The sequence below is a fragment of the Buteo buteo genome, chromosome 8, assembly GCF_964188355.1.
Source record: "Buteo buteo chromosome 8, bButBut1.hap1.1, whole genome shotgun sequence".
NCBI classification, from domain to species: Eukaryota; Metazoa; Chordata; class Aves; order Accipitriformes; family Accipitridae; genus Buteo; species Buteo buteo.
The window spans coordinates 14,199,878-14,219,035 of NC_134178.1; the positions used below are offsets into that span (position 1 = coordinate 14,199,878).

The 19,158-nt window shown below is 43.2% G+C and overlaps 1 protein-coding gene across 5 annotated transcripts in view; it reads right to left on the bottom strand.

Annotated features, from left to right (window-relative positions):
* Positions 1 to 3,141: 3,141 nt before the first annotated feature.
* KCNJ15 (potassium inwardly rectifying channel subfamily J member 15) overlaps positions 3,142 to 19,158 on the bottom strand; it is a 35,381-nt gene continuing 19,364 nt past the window's right edge. For 4 of the 5 annotated variants that reach the window (XM_075034718.1, XM_075034715.1, XM_075034717.1 and 1 more), the window contains one exon: positions 3,142 to 5,272. In XM_075034718.1, the coding sequence (XP_074890819.1) occupies positions 4,126 to 5,256 (1,131 nt within the window). In that variant the 5' untranslated portion in view covers positions 5,257 to 5,272 and the 3' untranslated portion in view covers positions 3,142 to 4,125. Of the gene's footprint in view, positions 5,273 to 5,600; positions 5,770 to 19,158 lie in introns of those variants that run through there. The other variant, XM_075034714.1, reaches the window with a different exon arrangement.

Genomic DNA, 19,158 nt, shown 5'->3' on the forward strand with positions numbered 1-19,158 from the left:
ATCCCCTCACCCAAGTATCTTTTAGACCTAACGGCTATTTGCCCTCCTACCTCTATTCAGAAAATTAGAGAACCACATTTTTCTGGAGACCACTATGCTCCCCTGTCAAGTTCTTGGCTTTCCCCAAGCATTGTCATCAGTTTGGAAGATGAAGTGAAATATTTGTGAAGGATGGTGGATCTGACTCTGGCACAGTCAGCCTGCAGTCGCTGGGGGTTCATTTCTTCCCTTCCTAAGTCATTCAAAGGAAGCAACAGCAGTGAAATTATGCTTCTTCAATCACCTACCTCCACAGAAAAAAAAATCAAAAAGAGGAAAAAAAAAAAGAATAATGAAGTATTGAAGCCAAAGCCAAAGCAAATAGTTCAGAAGCAGTCCATGAGCTGAAATAAGTTCCCATTCAGCTGTGTGCTGTACAAGTCCAAATAATTAAAATTACTCTAAAAATGTTCTGCTCACTGATAAGTCATGAATAAAAGAAAGACAAATATGTCATATTCCTCAGTAAATTTAAAAAGGTAGATTTTAATTTACCATGGCTATTTCCTTCTGAATGATCTAGTGACTGGGATGTAGGATTTACTTGATGGACATACTCATGCACTTAGTGCACACAGGGACATGGGGCTCCACTGCTTTCTTTAGTCCCTGAAACTTTAGATATAGATTTAATTTAAATTTATTCGTAAAGTTAGTACATTTTAGAGACTAGTATAATCATCCAACTCAGTGGTTCCTAAAGTGGTATCTTCTATTTGTGGGGCAGTGAGAGGAGTGAGAAGGTGCTGCTGCCAGCTGTGTAGGGACCTGACCTGCTGGAACTGTGGATGTTCTGCTCCAACACCCTTGGAACAAGCAGTCGGCAGACAAGAAGGCTCTTACACCCTCAGTCACCACGTGGGCAGGACAGTCCTTACTCACGGGTAAGGCAGCTTTGGGACGGCCATGAAAGTTTTGCTTTCTGGTTCTCCATCCTGTCAGTCCTCGGCCGAGGTAAATCACTATAGCTATGTTTATACAACCAGAAGAGCTTACCACGAGCAGTGAGAGGTTGTGGTTTGCTGGTGATTCATATCAGATTCACATGCTGTGATATTTTTCCACTGCAGTTCAGTACTCTGCAGCTAAGCATGCTGCTCCAAGGCCACTTCTGCTCTTCTTAACTTGCAGATAGAGCAATGGAGGTTGTGCTTGCACAAAAGCATGAAGGCAAAGTACAGCTTGTTGCAGAGTAAGACTGTGTTCTGAAGCTGGAATGGATGAATAGCAATGCATTTTATATTATACAAATGTATGTATATAATACTACTGTACAGTCTCTCACCTGCTGATGAAGGTTTGCTTTGACTTTGCCAAAGTTTTCTAGTGTTTTCCTTTTATTTTCTTTTTTTTAAAAGACTTGTAGGACTGAAATTTCAGACAAAATAATTTCTGTGATGCTTTTTTTCTTTCCAAGGCTTTTGCTCATGATGTTTTTTCTTCAGAATAACCTAATGACTGGAATGGCCTAGTGAACATAGCGACTGAACCTTGGTATTGAGGTGCACAAGGACTTAGGTCTCTACCTACTTGCTTAGCTCCCAAAGTGAAGATCCTAAAAAATTACTGATCAGCAGCTGTCAAAGCCTGGAGCAGCCTGGTCTGTAGGCTCCTAAATGGCTGCCACAGAAGTCCCCACACAAGTACATTGCTGCAGCTGGGTACCTGCAGGACTTCCTAGATCTGACACTCAAGAAACATGTAGGCCCACTGGGACTTGGCATGTGTGTACCCTACAGGGCTCAATGCCCTAGGATTTCTTAAGATACAAGCAAGAAAGTGCAATAACAAGTTTATTGAAATCAATGGAGTGCTCACCTGAAGGATACAAATTGCCATGTCTGTCTTTGTTTCCAGGGATGGGAAGAGGATGGGAGGAAGGGGATCCGTTCATCATCAGTACTTCTGGAGAAGAACCAGCTCACCTGCTGTTGGTGAAGCTCTTTTACAGTCCATACACAGACAATTACTTTAGGAATGATCTGAGCACTTACCCAGATAAGAAAGAATTGGAGTGTATGTCTGATTATCAAAACCCGGAGACTAAGGCTTGGCAGAAGCAGGGTTAAGACACCTGCGCACTTTCACCTCAGCATCCCAAAACACTGTTCTTTCTTTGAGTTGTAGGACATGAACCTCAGGTTTACAAAGTGACTGCAAAAATTTATGGAGCATACATGCTTCCTTGCAATGAAACAAGTGATCAGACAAAGTGAAGGAAAATTGAAAATTAACAATCAATAATTTAAACATTAACATCCTCTATTTGTGGTTGCAAATGAAACCTGTTTGACAACACAGCATAATACCACCTGGGAATTCTTTCTAAAAATGCTAGGCAGGCCCTGTAATTACAGTGGTTTGAGAAACCTTGCTTGTACTGTAGTGGGTAGGGAGCCTTCTTCGATTAATTTGAGTCTCTCTCTTCAGACAATTACTTGGATCTCTGACTTCTCACACAGAAGAGCTAACCATTTACATGAGCAGTTTTAAGCCTCTCATGGTCCCCCTTACTACCCTCCTACCCTGCCTTCTTCTTGACATCCATTCTTGGTGCCAAGGGCATCTCTGCACTCAACTTGCTGCGTGCCTCTTTAGGCACCAGGCTAGATTAATTTATTGTATAGAGTATTGTATGGCAGACTGCAGGACTACATTCCACTAGGCCACACGGTGCCGGGAAGCTAAGCACAGTAACAGTAATTGTAATGATGCCAAAAGTCCTTTCATCACTGCAGGCCTTGGTGGCTCTCAGGCCAAGACCTGGCCCACAGGCCCAAAACTTGTACTTAATACAGCTTTTCCTTGCCAAAGCTTTAGAGAAACGAAATCTCTAGAACTCAGAAAGCTGCCAAAGTGATATGAGTCAGAAATAATTTCTAAGTCCCGTTAAAAAAGCTGAGTTATGTATACTAGGTATGCTACGTGGAGACCACTGCTACCTGGTTTGCTACCCGTAACCTGACGGCCGTAGTGATCTGCTGAGTCCCTGGTGCTGAGTCCCTGGGTTCTGTGCGGGATGCAACTGCCTACACCAAGCACTCGGCTTTTTCTCCGAGCTACCACACCCTCTCCCCGTGCCACAAAGAGATCAGGAGCTGCTCAAATTAAATTCCTTTATTAATGGAATGGTTTTAATAGACCAAAAATGAAATGGATGAAAGGAATGCTTGTCCTTTATGGTTGCCAAAGAAAGTAAATGTTGTCTACAGACATTATACAGCTTTCCTTTAACCAAAATTAAATACGGTCCATAGCAAAGCAAGCAATCTGTAGAAATGTATTGTTATGCTGCTATTGCAAACTACTTACATTGGATAAAAAACAGGTGTCTCAAAGCCAGCTTTAACCTTAGTTGATTACTGTAATGATTCTGTGTATCTTGCCCTCATCTCCCCTTTTTGCTGTTATACATAAATCGGGCATTAACGAGGTTAAAAAAAGTGAGTGATCACAAAACAATCACAAAACGAGCTCTGAGTAGCAGAGACAGAGAGCGAGCTCCCTTCCTCACCACCCAGCACGACTACTCTGTCACCCTCCTTCAAGATTTAAGAAGGAGTTTATAACCTCCCTACAGGCTCTTCCCACATCCAACCATTTGTATCTCCAATCAATTTACGTTCAGTGCCAGGAATCCCCACTAAGGCAATACCTGGTATGAGAATATACATTTTAAATATACATATTTTAAAGGAGCATATTTTCTTCTAGCAGTACGGTGTGCTGTCTCTGTGAATCCGTGTTCACAGTAAAACCATGTCAAATAAATATTTGAAGGAATCAGCACAGTGCATCCAGTTTCACTTTCCAAACGGAAAGTGGTGTGTCTGCTTTTAGTGGTGGTTTAAGGCAGAGACTTAATACAAATCCAACTTTGCTAAGTCACGATCATGAACAAAGAAATCCTGCCTAATTACAAAATACTTGATTAACAACTCAGCCAAACAAAGGGATAGGTTTACTATACACCAAAGCTATTTGCTGAAAAGGACTTCACTGCCAGTTTCATAGCAGACATACAGCACAGAGATTATGTTTTTTCAGTTTGCGAAAAGAATTAATCAGAATAGTTTGTCCATTCAGTCAAACATTGCTCTGCTGCAACAACATCGTTCTCAGTTCCCTTTCTCTTTGATCCTCCTGCCTGTATTTCTCCTCTAGTTTTTGTTTTTCAGAGTCCATACTATAAAAAGTGGAATCTGTGCTTCTCCTAATCTTCTCAAACTGACTGAAATCCGCAACGTACTTTCCATTTGGAGAGAGAGAAACCACAGGCACGAACTCGTAGCCCCAGTGGATCTCCTCAGGGATGTAGGAAGTCCTGCTTTGGCAGACAGCACTGGTGGACTCCACCGTGGCGTTCAGGAGCACCACAAGCTCAAAGTCCTTCTCCTTGAGATTTTGAGGTGTGAGATCTCTTAAAGGGCTGCTTTCATCCAAAATATGGTAGAAGGTTAAAGGCAAAATGAGAAATGGACTCTCTGAAGAGGAGTCAACGTTGAACTTGACACTGGCTTGATTCAGCAGGATCCGCTCCCCTTCTTTGGTTTCATACGTTTGAAGAAGCTTCCCAGACAGCTGACACTGTATCAGAAGGCTCTTCCTCATATTTGCTACTCTGATCACTAGGCAAAGTTCTCCATTGTGTTTAGTAATGACGGCACAGTGGCTGAATTTAATAGTCTCTGCCCTTTTTTTAGGTCTTGCAATTTTGGCCAGAAAGGTACCTGTGATGAAGATTTCAATCAAGGTGGTGATGACCAGTTGGGCCACAAGTAAGAAAATGGCATGAGGACACTCCTCTGTAATGAAACGAAATCCATAGCCAATGGTTGTCTGTGACTCCAGGGAGAAGAGGAATGCCCCAGTCAGAGAGTCTACGTTCTTGACACATGGCTCACGCTTTGGGGTGAACTTGTTTATTTCTAAATCACCATGAAGGAATGCAATGGCATAGTAGATAACTCCAAAGAGGAACCAGGTCATAACAAAAGTAGCAGCAAATAAGGTGAGTTTGTACCTCCACTTCATGTCTATAACTGTAGTCCACAAATCTTGAAGGTAGAGTAGGTAAATGCCATCGACTTTGTCTATCCGCACATTGCTGTGACCACTTTTGGACATCACACGGGGTTTGTGTGCCTTAAGCATGGCAGTGTCAATGCCTCCGTTAACCAGTGGGACGCGGGACATATTAATCTTTGTGGTTTCCATTCTTACTGCTTCAGTCCTAAGGAGAGAATAAAAGAAGATTATTACTTAATGAAATCAAAGTACATAACTGATTCTGAAAAGCATTTGATGGAAAGAAGGCACAAACATAATCTAAACACAGCAGCAGTGAATAAAAACAATTGGAATACAAAGTTACCATCATACAATATCTGACATTACAAATAATTTGGAAAAAAAAAATAAATCATTCTTTGATTCTGGTGACTGCCAGATATGGAGAAGTAAGTTTCTTTTATGATAGCCTGCAAAAGAAATTTGACAAAGCTGAAATTTTATATTAGTACTTTATTTCTGTAAAATGCATTAAATTTTTTTTTTCTTACGTTTCTCTAGAGAAGAGGCTCTTTTTGATTACTGAGCAGGTTTTCTTTAATGCCCTGAAGAGAGACATCTGATCAAAGTTAAAGTCGCGTCAATGCTTGGTTTAGAACGCAGATCCAGCACACCACCTCTGTCTCTTCCTGCGACGGAGACAAAATGAGCCAGACCAGCTTTCACTGTGAACAATTAACTTCCACAAGTGATTTACTCAGTCGGATCTGGCTCTTTGTTACAAACTTACAACTAACCTAGAGGGAAACAAAGCAGACCTGAACACATCAAAGTTGAGATTTGGAAAGGAATATTTACACCTGAAAACACTTCGAAGATGTTTGCACTGTACAGCACTCCGATTTTAAGCCGTCTAAGGAAAAAAAAAGGAGGCAATTCACCAAGTCAGCATTCTAGCCATGGGCCCTGACCTGCGCAAACCCAGCAGTCATTGGACCACCCGACTCTTGAAGTTTGTTTACTGTGCATCAGTCCGGATGGAGAATAAGTGTGCAGACACTCAGGACTGAACAAAGCCCACAGAGTGAAGCAGAACAGTGCCTGTGCCAGTTTGATGAGGCAAGTAACAAGACCCGGCTTGCAGGACTAGACAGCGATTACGTAGAGCGAGGACAGTGCATGTTATAGTCGTTTCCAGCAACAAAACTTCCTGCTGACAAAAACAACAAAGAAAGAAAACATCCCATGCATCCTTTGTGCTTTGGCAGGTCGTACAAAAAGCATTGTTTTGTTCCATTGTTTTCCTCAAAAAGAGCCTTAAGTAAGTGATTCGTTTTTCGTGAACCACTGAAAAAAAAAAAAAAAAAGAAGAACGTCTTCCTTATAGTTACTTAAAAGAATTTTGCAGGAAGTACAAGATATATTTGTGGTACACACATGTGCCAGTCCAGGACATCAGCATAATTGCTCACTGAAGTACCTTTCCTGTTATGTCAATTAAGGAGAATTTTTGTTTATGACTATACCCATCACACTGTTGCAGGCTTTCTGGGAAAGGGTAATTAAACTTAACTCCCATTAACACCTGTAGCTCATTCCAATTTTGGTTTAATCACCAACATTTCTCTTCCATAGCCAAGGAGCCATTGCCATATACATATGTATAAGAAAGGAGTGCATCAATGATCCCAGTAGGAGATTCCTTATGTGACAGTCAAATCAACCCACAGTGCGCAGCATGTCCGGATAATAAACAGGAAAAAACCTTCAAGTGATCTGAAAAAGAACAACGGGAGGAAATGGGGGGGTGGGAGGAGTAGGGGTGGGAAGGCGCATACATGCAACTGCTCTTTAGGCAAACTCAAAATCAAGCGCTACTGTCAGTGCGTGTTAAATACAGGCAACCTCTCATGGGAAAGCTTTTAGAAAAATGCATACCACTTAGTGAAGAGGCTCCATTCCCCACACCGAACCTCACCCCGCATAAGCTATGGTTATAAAATGTATGCAAAAATCTGTCCCGAAATAAGTACGCTTCTTCTCCTCAAGCACACTTCCCTTTAGCTACTACTTCCAGGCACAAACATTACGTTGTCAGAGCAAATTTCCCTGCCACGGATTGCTAGGCCAGGAGATAGCTGGCGTTTCCAATCCAGCCCCATCCCATCCCCCTGCTCAGCCTACCTGGATGCCTGCTCCTGGGAGCAGCTCCCCAGGGCTGCCGGCTCCTCCTTCTCCTCTGGAGGCCACCAGGATAGAGACAGACAAGGCTCCACCTTCCCTCCTCATTACTCCAGCTGGTGGGCTTTGGCTGGTGGGGCAGGAGTCTTTTGCTGGTGGGGCAGGCAAAGAGCAGACTTACCTGCTCAGGGTCAGGGGTGGCCCAAGGCGAGGGGCGCATGAACAGTCGGCACAGCACACTCGCCATGGCTTTACCATGCCCAAGAAACACTGGCTTCTGCACAAGTGGTCGGCATATGTGCGGTAAATATTGCACGTTTGGGATGTACTGGGCATGCTGTGCGGAGCGGCTCTGCCCCACATGCACTGCGGCTCTGATACATCCTTCACATGCCAGACTCGGTACGTCTACACTGCACCATTCGTCTGCAGCACCAGCCGGGTCCACAGTTTCAACCGGCACAAGGGCCTGGTAAGAGTTCTTACCCCTGCCTCTGCTCTGCCCTGAAATGCATTGTTCCCTGTCCGGGAGAAACAGAGAAAATCCTCACACTGCTACCTGCTGCATTTCGAGACCTGGCAGAGGACACCTAACATCACAGACACACTGACATGCCGTAGCAGAAGAGTTCCCCCCACAAGATGGGAGGTAGGAGGATTGTTGCAAGGCACAATGTCTTCCCTGGGCTACGCCAACAGAGGGACAGCCACAGAATTTGCCATTTGAGGCTTAATCTGAGACATAAAGTTTTGCTGCAGCCCTGGGCAATGTCTGGCACGCTCCAGACTGTTTCATCTCACAACCAAAGCCGCTTCTCTCTGTGCCTCTCTACTGTTCGCATGTGTAAAGTTCATCTCCGCATGTGAGGTCAGCGTGGCAGAGCTGTTAGTTTTGGAGTCCGCCATAGATGAAAGGGGCTGTATCAGAGCTCCCCTGTCACCTTTTGTGTCCTCCCTTGATTTGTATTTCTGTATGTGACAAAGTTACTCAGCTTTACAGTGATTTCCTGAAATGGATCCCAGCCAATTTCTGGTGCTTTTTTTGGTGGTAGGGTATTTTTTGTGTTGATTTGCTTCCTATTTTTTTCTCTTACATCACTTTTTCCTGTGTGATCCTGAATTCCTCTAGTGCTCTTTTCCTCTCCAGGGAAATTCATCTCGGTTTCCTTTCCCTGCAGAAATACTTCCCTTCTTCTCTGCCACATTGATACAGGAAGAGAGGATCTGTCATGCCGCCTTGGAGCAGCACTGCCTCTGCTCCCCTCCCTTATTGCTGGCAGCAGCCAGCAGCAGTCACCTGGGAGAAGAAACTCTGATGAAACCAACAGCGGAACAAAACTGGGCTTCAGAGGAGAGTTTTCCCCTGCCCTCCACTTCCCCACTGTTTCCTGAGTGAAGTGACCAGTACAATATCCCACAGTAAATGATTTGTTGGTGTCCGTATGTATAAAACCCATGTAATAACATCTGCATTACTATTTCCTTATACCTTATATAGGCACCTCAGATGCTCTACACCTTGACAACCATCCCCAGCACCTCAGCCAAAAGATTTTGGTTTGTTTCATTCCTACTCCTTTCCTGCTAAATCAGAAAGCACATCTACCACAGTACATTAATATAAGCAAACAAGCCTGAGTAATAATAGTATACATTTTTAAATTAAAAGAACATCTACTGCCCACTAGCTAACTGATTTTACACTGATAAAGTATTTTTTATTACTGTAAAAAAAACCTCTACTGAAACTGTAGCTGCAAATAGAAGCGAACTGAAGTACAGTTAAGGAAACAGATACTTCAAAAGGGAAAAAAATGAAATTGTCTCAGACTTGTCTAGCACTCTAATGTCCTATGAATTACCTCCTTTCCTCACCAGCCCTTTGGAACAGCCAAAGGAGACTGCCCATCAGAGCACATGCTGGTAAGGAAGTTTAGTGCAGACAAAGTCAATAAAACATAGAGCTACATACCAAACCACCAACCATGAATACCTTGATGTTAAGGTAATTCCAGCAGCCAAGGATATAACAAGCACATTAACACTGCTTCCAGAGACCACATTATCAAGAAGTCGAAGCCAGCTTGCATACACGCAAAAATGTTCCTGTTGCATGAAGCCAGATTTGCTTGTGCAAGATCTCTTTTGGCAGACACAAAAGTGTACAGGAGCATGACTTGTTCAAATGGCTTCAGCTGTTTGCTTTTTTTCAAATCAGATATCCTTTGCCACTTGAGCAAACCCTCATGCACACTTCACTACTACTCTGATACAGGGGCAAAACTTGAACTGTTTTTTCAACCAGCATAAACCATTAGCAGTCTTGGCATTAAAAAAATGCAGGGTTGTGAAAGAAAACATTGAAAAGAACTACATAATCTTTAGATCTTTCCTAGGACTGATGTGGTTCAGTAGGTTGTAAAAGTCCCTCCTGAATTCTCAGTGCTCTGCCTAGCATGAACACCCTCGTCCCTTTGGGCAATGCACCAGGTTATGCCGCACAATTATCAACCAGCAAAAACCTCCTCTGTAGCTGAGTTATGGAATAGAAAAGCAGAGAGCAAAGGTAGAGGGAGGGAAGCAGTGGTTGCAAAAAGATGCTTCGTCTTGGCCACATGCTGCAGTACGCAGTCATACAGCTGGACACCGCTACCCTGGACTTCATAAAAGAGTCCTTCAGTGCTAGGACTGATCAGCGTTGAGAGTGCTGATAGGCAGGCTGGAAGTCAGTCATTTTGTGAAAGATGCTGCCTTTAAGAACTAAATGAACACCTTTTTATTTTCTTTCACAAAAGGACTGAGCCAAGAGAACTGTAAATACGCCCTCAAGTCCAAATCTGTTCCCAAAGCTGTGCTTTCAGGTTCCCATCCCTCCGTAGAGCCACCCATCAGCGCAAGGCAGCCCAGTGAATGGTGACTTTCCCCGGGCTCGGGCATCCAGGAGTGGGTGGAAGCAGAGGCACGGCCGAGCCCGCAGGCAGGATAGTGTCTGGGGGCTGCAGAACTGACGGCTTCGGAGCTGGGGGTGAGCAGCGCAGTGCGGGAGCTAGCGGCGTGGTTTTCATCACTCACGGCAAGGCCAGGGCAACAACCGTTTCCAGACCAGTGTTAAGAAAGTGAAAACCCAAATTCATCTTTGTCTGTCCTAGGCTGCCTGCCTGACATCTGGCCATGGAAGATGAATTAAAGCTGGAGAAGTGTCATGGTGCATTGTTTCTAAGGGAGTTTTGTTCAGGAATCTTGTTCTTTCCAAGGGCAGGATGTAAGGTTTTGCAGTAACTGTCGATTTACGTAGATGAGCCTTGGAAACTACACTGATGCAAGCAAATAGAAAAACAACCAAGCAGGCAGAGAGAAGGCAAAAGATGACTCAAAGCTTATTGAGGTTAATGGAGAAGCTCCCAGTGATTTCACAGGTCTCTGGATCAGACCTCCAAGTGGAGAAAAAGCACATACAGCTAGCATCTGAACAGCTAACACACTGCAAGTGAGCTGTCTGTCCTCTGAAAAACCTGCCCGCCAGCCTCTGCCCTGGGCTCTGTGGGTGAACAGGGCACTGGGTCGTGCAGAGCCTTCAGTCTGGGAACCTTCAAATATGCCAAAGTCTTCTTTCAGAAAGAAGTAAGTAAACTGATCAGTGTCTGAAACTGTCCTTTTTGTGTTCGGTAATATAGTTTATACAATGCTGCTGGAAAAGAGAGAAAGGTTCCCCAGAAACCTGTTCTCCTCTTTTATTTTTACGAATAGCTTTTCTTCAGCAGTGCAACATTCAATACCTTTGAATGTCTCCCTTGCTGGGGTATTGTTGCTTCAAACTCTATTCTATTTCAAACACTTCATTAGCACAGTTAAGCATTTAAAACCTGCCTCTGCTGTGATGCTTTTCCCACCCACTAACCCTTTCCTCATTCTTGCTGTGCAAACCTTGGCTGTCTCTTTCTACCCGGGCAAGTCTAAACAGACTCTCGAGAGCCTGTCCTTTCTGTTTCTGAGGAGGTGGGTGCCAGAACTGCTCTGCAAGGCTGAAAGGGACATTATTGTTGCATTATGCTTATCAAGCTCATACCCTGTACTTCCACTTTCATTTACATCTTTGACCTTCTGTAGGAACATTAGTGACCCCTTACAGTAGGCCTCCGGCACAGGCAAACATCTCAGCAACACCACAGAGAAGGAACTGAGCTAAGGGAGGGTGGGAGTGATGTCCTATCCCAATCGATGTTAGCAGTCAATAGTAAGGCCAGCACTAGACCTTTAGAGAACTTAACACCTACTGCTGTCCTGTTTCGCAGTCACTGCCACTATTTCTTCACTCTTCCCTTCTAGGGTGCCTTTGGGGGCTTTCAGGAGCTACATCATGTCCTTCTTTCTCCCTGAGGTGTTTCTTTTTTTCTGTGAGGGTCTCTCTCCTTGTCCTGTTTTCCCTCATTTTGCTTAGAAGCCCATTCCTTTCTTCTTTCCCACTCTCTGCAAATCAAAAGATCCAAACTGGTTGTTGTGCTTACACCACCACCAGAGGAGCATGTAGCCGTAGCAGCAGAGCTGTTTCTCACAAGACTGCACACTGTTTTATGTTCTGCAAGTATCTTACTGTAGGTTTACAGCACCTATTCCTGACCCCTCCATCATATGACTCTGTTTTCAATGGTTTCAAATTTTGCAAGGCTTCAATCCTTTGGGCTGAGGTTTTCCTCAAGACCGGTCACAAGTGAACACACTTTTTTATTCATTGTTTACTTAATGTGTCAGTCAAAACAAAATAGCCATTTCCAAAATCAAAGCCAAGAAAATATGTTTTGGGATGTTTCTGCGTCCATGTTAAGACAGTTTTGGTGTCTTTTCCTTCAGGAAGGCAGAGTGTAAATGCATAAGCAATTCTTGGTGCAGAGATGGAAGCATACACTCCCCATGGCCAGCTGAGCACCCTAACAGCTTGGCCATAGAGTAATGTCAATGTCTTCTTGCTTTCTGGCCTTATAAATGCTCATCCATACAGTGATGCAGCTTCATTAGGAAGTGCAGAGTCTCCCCTCCCTATCTACCCAGTTCCTTGTCAGTGAACTCCCCTGCAAGGGTGGAAATGTGGGAACAAATTGCCTCAGACACAGGGAGGAGTCTCACCTCCACCTCCTTCGATGGTCAGATTTGGGAACACAAGTGGCAGCAGCCACACAGTTCGGGGAGCCTTGCTAGGCAGGGAGGAGATCGAGAAGTAGAGAAGGGGGTATGTTGGGAGAAGATTGAAGAAAAGCCAAGGAATGCTTCTTTTCTGGCTCTTCTTGCTTTGACACAAGATAAACTAATCCATTTGGTGTCTTACAGGGCGTTTTGTGGCATGCCCAAATGCAGAGCTGCTGGGTGCCCAGCAAAATGAGGGTCAGAAATGGAGACACCTGTACATGTCGAGCACTTCCAGCACAAAACAGAAGCTGGGCAGGGATTTTCTGCAAAATAGTTCTTCAGTGAGTCAACTAAGGCCTACCTAAGTCCTACTTAAGTACTTAACTCCCTTTTGGGGAATGGGCCCTCTGCCAGCCAGCTGCTCCAGCTGCTGTGAGAGTGTGCTTTGACACAGCCCCCACTGCCTTCCCCATCCCAGTGTGAGGACAAGCCACCCCACTGGAGCACGGCTCCCAGGGGAGCACCGGCAGGCAAAGGCACCCAGAGCGGCTCTCTGATTTCAGGGCTGGGGCTCAAGGTGGTTGAGTTGTTTGCCCAGAGGCATATTTTACCTCTCTTTATGCTTATTTATATACTGCCTGGTATAAATCACCTGGCTATAATCTGACCGCACGAGCTCATGTGCCAAGACAGTTTCATGTTTCTGTACACAACCAAGGGATGACTGTATTTCCTTCTAGTGGTGGCAGCTTTTTATAATGATATAGAAAATAATGAGTTTGAACCCATCCACTGTTTAGTTCCTAGGGAAGGGAGTCCCCTCCCAGGTCAGCGCAGAGCACAAATGTACCGGACTGAGCTGCTTCCTAAGTTTGCTGTTACTGTGGTTCCCTGCTCTCTGTAGCTTGGCTGTACCCTTGTTTTCCTTTCTTTCACAGCAGGTAAAGGACAGCACCTTGCTTTTAACCTCTCCAGTACTGACCCATCACTTCACAAGCTGGTAGTTGTGTACTCTACCACTGAATACTAACACCAATGCTAATGCTAATACTAATAAAGTTAAACTCAGAGCAAGTGATTTGCCAATCTGCCGTTAGTTTGAAATTTGCTGCTTTTGTTTCAGACCTGAAGGGTTAGTGGGACAGAAAGCTTGTGTGGTTTCTTTTCTTGTTTGTTTGCTTTTTTCTCCAAATTCATTTCTTGGTCTAATAAAAATCTGGTTTCATTTAAAAACAAACAAGCAAACAAAACCAAAACCAGACACTTACTCTAGATTTTTAATTTAAATTGTCAGCAGGTGGCTGAAAATGAATAGTAATGTGCCTAGTCATGGTTATGCAAGAAGCAGGGAGAAAATTTAGCACTTTGCTGATAGTTCACGAAAGCTGGCTAAAACGTCTGCAGTCTGCCTTCCCCAGGGCCTCTTCTTCTCCCTGTTTCTCTTCTACCATGGCTGGTACGTGAAAGATATTTATCAGGCAGCAGTGGGGTATTTCAAATCATTTAGAGTGGTTTGTGGCCCTCTTTCCCTTCTTGGACTACAGATACCCTGAGCCTCAAACCCAACATTGGACACCAGGTCCCAGCACCAACCTTGTCTTCACTCTGATGAGCAGGGCCATCGCATCCTACCTGTATGTTAACTGTACAAGCATGAATACATCCAGTGGCTCAGCAGCTCTCTTTTTAATTACCATTTGCCATGCCAATTCATCGCATGATGCATGCACTGTATCCCAGTCAAGTTGGGGTTTGTCTTTTAATTAGTCATTGCACACCGGGGCTCTCATAGCTCACTGTAGGTGTGGCTGTGAGGTGAGGCTCCCTGCAGGGTGTCAGGCTTCTGCTGTGGCAGATTTTTTAATGTGATCTCTCCATATGAAAGCTGCATTTCCTGTAAAGCACAGCACTCCTTTAGCCCATACCACGAGACATTACGTTGGTGGAGGAATGACCTTAGCACCCCACAAATATCCCACTGCATGTACACATTCACAAACACTGCCGAAATAAACATGTTTATAATTTTCCATCTCTATGCAGTCAGTAAATCTCAAAAATGAAATACCAGTCTCTGAAAAGAATTTTCCACCAAAAAATTTCTGCGCCTTTTAAATATGTAAAAACCTCAATAGTATTGAAAATAATGGTAGGGCTGCAAAAGGCAAGGAAACTAGCAAGGGAAATAAGCATTTTATTTAAAGGTCTGTATATTGGTAACCTTTTGTTTATCTAGTGCCTAATGTAGAAGGAATCAAATCTAACTGGGCAAACGGCACACTTTGACCCAGCAGGAAGATGGACCCTGTTACAGTAGTTTCCTCTGTAACAGTTGCCAGGTCTCTCCTACCTGTATGGTGTAGCTGCTTTGCCCTGCTTCATCTAAGCAGAGTAACAATAAATGCAGAGTAACCTGCTAATTAAGCCAAATTCATGGCTTCTATGCATGGCTAGGACATACCAGTGAATTTGGCTGTGTGATTTTTGCAATACTACAAAGCACATTTCCAAGAAAGAAGGATGGGTTTGGCATGGTTTCATCTTAAAACTTGTTACAAGCTGATTTTCTCAGGAAGTTATTTGGTTATGAAGAATTGCCTTACCTGTGTGAACAAGTTCATACTGTGGAAAATGTTTTCAAAAAGTGACTCTTTCATGCTAGCAAAATGCAGCCTGTGAGACGAAGTATCCACTTCCCTCACCCAAACCTAATGATTTTTAAATTGGATGTCTTTCTCTCTTAGGTAAAGCACAGATGATGCTACTGGCACAGCAGAGACACATATAGATTACTTACTTATTTTTTGATAATGAATTAGTTTATTGTGAATTACAGAGTAAGTGTGGCCAGTATTCTCTTTGAGGGACGCAACAGCTTCAAAAATGTTCATTCCTCCTCTGTTTTCTCTGCACTACAAAGATTTCAAATTGCACCAAGCACCCATTTCCCTTGATTGTCCAGGTCTGATAAACAGAGAACAAGTTCTACTTGATCTCAAACAAACATTTGCTAGCTACTTAACAAAAACAAAATATTAAAACTTTTAAATGCTGGAAAGAAAATTCAATAGCGTCCAATAAAATCAGGACATGATATTTCACAGGTGAACATATATAGGCACTTACATAGAAATCATAGGTTCATTTTTACTATTTAAAATATTGCTTCACGGTATGTGTGTTTTCATAAATGAGGCATTGCCTATTCTGTAAAGCACAAGCAGTTGCAAATATCGAGTATCAATGTGGGAGATTTTGGTGTACCTAGAGTCAGTTGTGAATGCATCTTCTTTTACATACGTTTCCCTTTGTGCCATTATTACCCTTAATAAAGTCTTTAGATCTTGACACAAAATAACTTTCTCAAACAGCAAGTCTCAGACACATCCACAATGCCCAGTAACCGCAGCCTGTGACTATGGTCTCGGAGCAAAGTCTTCACCCAGTCAAGTCTCCCTTTGAGCTTTGCCAAAGCACTGCCCAAACAGTCACAACGCAGTCCCCAGGGCCCACTGGTGTCACCCTGGGGCTCATGCAACCTGTCCCCGTCCTCATCTCTATCCCCGGCCCCACTCCCGTCCTGGACCTGCTGCTGCCCCAGCCAAGCGCCGCCTTCTCACTGGCCTCAGGGAGGGTGGCCACAGCTCCTGGGGGGACAGAAATGGTCACGGGCGTCCTACGAACCATTAAAATGCTGCACTGGTGTGTAAACTGGGGCCTTTCACCTGTCTCTTTGAAGTGGTCAGGGACAAATAAAAAATATCAGTGACACTTTCATGTTGGTGGGGTTGCTTATTCTCAGTACTGCCCCAGAGTTTTATTTCAGGGCAGCGATCTCTTTTTTTTTTTTTTTTCTGACCAATCCATGGATGTGGTTAATTTAAGGTTTAAAAGGCTTTTTCTCACACATACACACACACCCATATATGTTTTCCACTGAAGTCTGTGCTTTTTCCTAGACCCACCCAAATTCCAGTACATAGCTCACTTGTGTGCCAAGCTTTCATACTCTCCATGCAATGAATGGAAAAATGCCCTTTTTTCCACTTCTGCACATTTTGAGGGGAGGAGGAGGGGGAGAGCATGTAGAAGAGAGGGAGGAAAGGTCTCCAGAGGAATTTAGTTATACCTGTTATTTCAGAGCAGAAACAGGAAAGAGTCCCAGCGTCATCCATGGGAACACTGTTTCTGCCCATGGGTGGAGGTGCATGGGGTCCAAGCCCCACTGCTTGCTTAGGACTCTGAGCTGTCTTTGTGGAGTGCTAAGGAGATTTAAAAATGAATAATTATAAAGTCAAAGTAGCATAAGCTGCTGGCTGGTATGTGTTTCCATTCTGTTTATATGAAGTACTTTAGTAACACTCTTGAATGCATTGATATTTTATGAGAGGGATGAAAAAAAAATCAAAGCTTAATGGTGAAAAACGCTGGGGAGTTTTAAATAGAAGTGATAGTTTTCAGCTGTGTCATTCTGTGCTCCCTTTAATAGGGTATTTCAGGCCATAAGCATCTCGATGAAAGGTGGGGGACTGAGAGCAAAGGGCTCCTCTTGTCACCCCCAGCAGCATGGCAGAGGGAAGGCTGCAGGACAAGCACCTTTCCACCTCTGCCCACGCCTTCCCTCCTACAAGGGCTGCCTTTGTAGCTCATGGGGTGGCAGGACCCCCCAGGCCACAGGGAAGGAGCCAGCAAAGCCCTGTTCCCTCCTGCTAGTGCATCCCCAGGGTGAACCCCAGGGCTGTAACAACGTGCGAGCACCAGGCAAAGCCTTTTCCGTTGCACTCGCCTCCATGGGGATTCTCTGATATCTGGTTAAGGCTGGTCCCCCTTGATTTCCTCTCTGCAGTGAAGGCATTAATAAAGTCTCTCTGACTTACAGAGCCACCTAGTTTCATGAAGCTTGTTGGAACGTAATTTCTGAAGCCTGTGTTCACCTGCCAAGTTAAGTTGAAATTAGCCTGCGGATTTAAATATGTGGGCTGTTTTGTATCCCTTCATTTTGAGGGGATGGAAATGAAAATATGCTAGGTTAATTACTTATCCTTTCCATCAACAAAATGTTATCGTTGTACAGAGCCTTATTGCCACTCTTATATTGCAAAAAATGGAATAAAAAAATATACATTTTTAAGAAAAATCTGTTTCCCAAGTTTCTTGACTGGGAGGTTACACAGGCCAGGATTGTATGTCTTCCAGATAAACTCCCACGGAATCAGAGGGAAAAGAATATTTGTTTTCCTCATTGCTTTCCCAAATTACTCGATCCCTGCCAATTTCCATGACACAGACCCCTCAGTCTGCTGCAGAGACTGTGGCTTCTGAAAGGGAGGAAATAGCATGAATGTACTGGTGCACATCACTGTTTTTTGATTTTCTCGCCAAACCAAAAATATCAAAACAAACAAAAAAAAAATGCAAAAAAAAAGTTTCAACTTTTCTGGCAAAAAAAAAAGTCATTCTGGACTGAAGATTTTGTTTGTTTAAACCAAAACTAAACCTTTCATTTTATTTTGACATTTGTATAGATGTGTGTGTGTGTGTCTGATTTAAATCAGGTGAGGAAAAAAACATGCTTGAGGTGACAGATAACAACATCTTGCTTCCACAAAGTCAAAATTAAAATTTTTAACTTTCAAAATTGTTTTCGGACTTTTTCAGTCTAAGCTGCTCTACCTTGTTCACATGAATTCATTGTATATTTCATCTAACCTAAATCTGCATTTTCAGCCCATAAGATTTGGGGCTGAAAAATCTCAGCCTTCTGTAACTGTAAAGACCATATGAGTTTCCTGGCTGGTTCAGTGACAAGTGAAGCTTGTGCAATGAACTACTGTTCCTCTTAGGACAACACAGCAGAAGCAACGCTTGTCCCCATTCCTGGGATATGAGGACATAACTGTGTGATTCACTGGTCATTTTTCTTTGTCCTATAGTTTCTTGGGAACCTCCATAAAAGCTGTGTGGTGCTATGGTACAACAGGCTGAAAAAAAATCAGTAATAATGTGCCCAAACAAGAAAAAAGCTCATGCTGTTTTTCAAAGTTACTACATTTCCTTATACTCAAAGGAGGTTATTTTGCTTGTTTATTTACACATACCTTATCTTTATGACTGTTCCTTTATGAACCCATGTCATCTCAAAAGCTCCACAATCTTTTACAGTTGGGAACTTGGGAAGGTCTAGCTTTGATCACTGAAGTAATTAGACTGAATAGAACATTGTTCATGTTCTGCTGAGAATAGTTTCCGACTACATTCAGAATACCACAAACTTATTTTTAAAATTCTACAATATTCAGCAACTTCTACCTTGTTTTTTGTAAGTTTTACAGATGCCGTGAATTTCAGAAGTCACTTTGATGTTTTCCAAGCAGCCTGATTTATGAGAACAAAAAATACCACCATTCCCCAATTACTTTCTGTCGCCTTGTTATAAGGCTTGATACATCAATGGAAATATAGTCTGGCGGAGGAGACCAGGCATAAAGAATAACTGGGGTATGAGGAAATCAACTACATCTCCCACAAGAGATCATTCTTTCAGTGGAATAATCAAACTTTTTGATCTCTAACCCTCTGTACTTTTCCTGTAATATTTAATCTAATAAAGCCTCCATTTTCATTGAAAAACACACTTGATGGGAAATGTGTAACTAGACCTAGTAGACATTTATATGTTATTTTAGTGCTACTTCTGTGTTATTTTACTGCTATTGAACAGAATTCATATTTTGCAGACAATTGCTAAAGATAATTGGTAGCAAAAAGTAGCTAAGCAGACTATGAATATATCAATTGCAGCAGCTT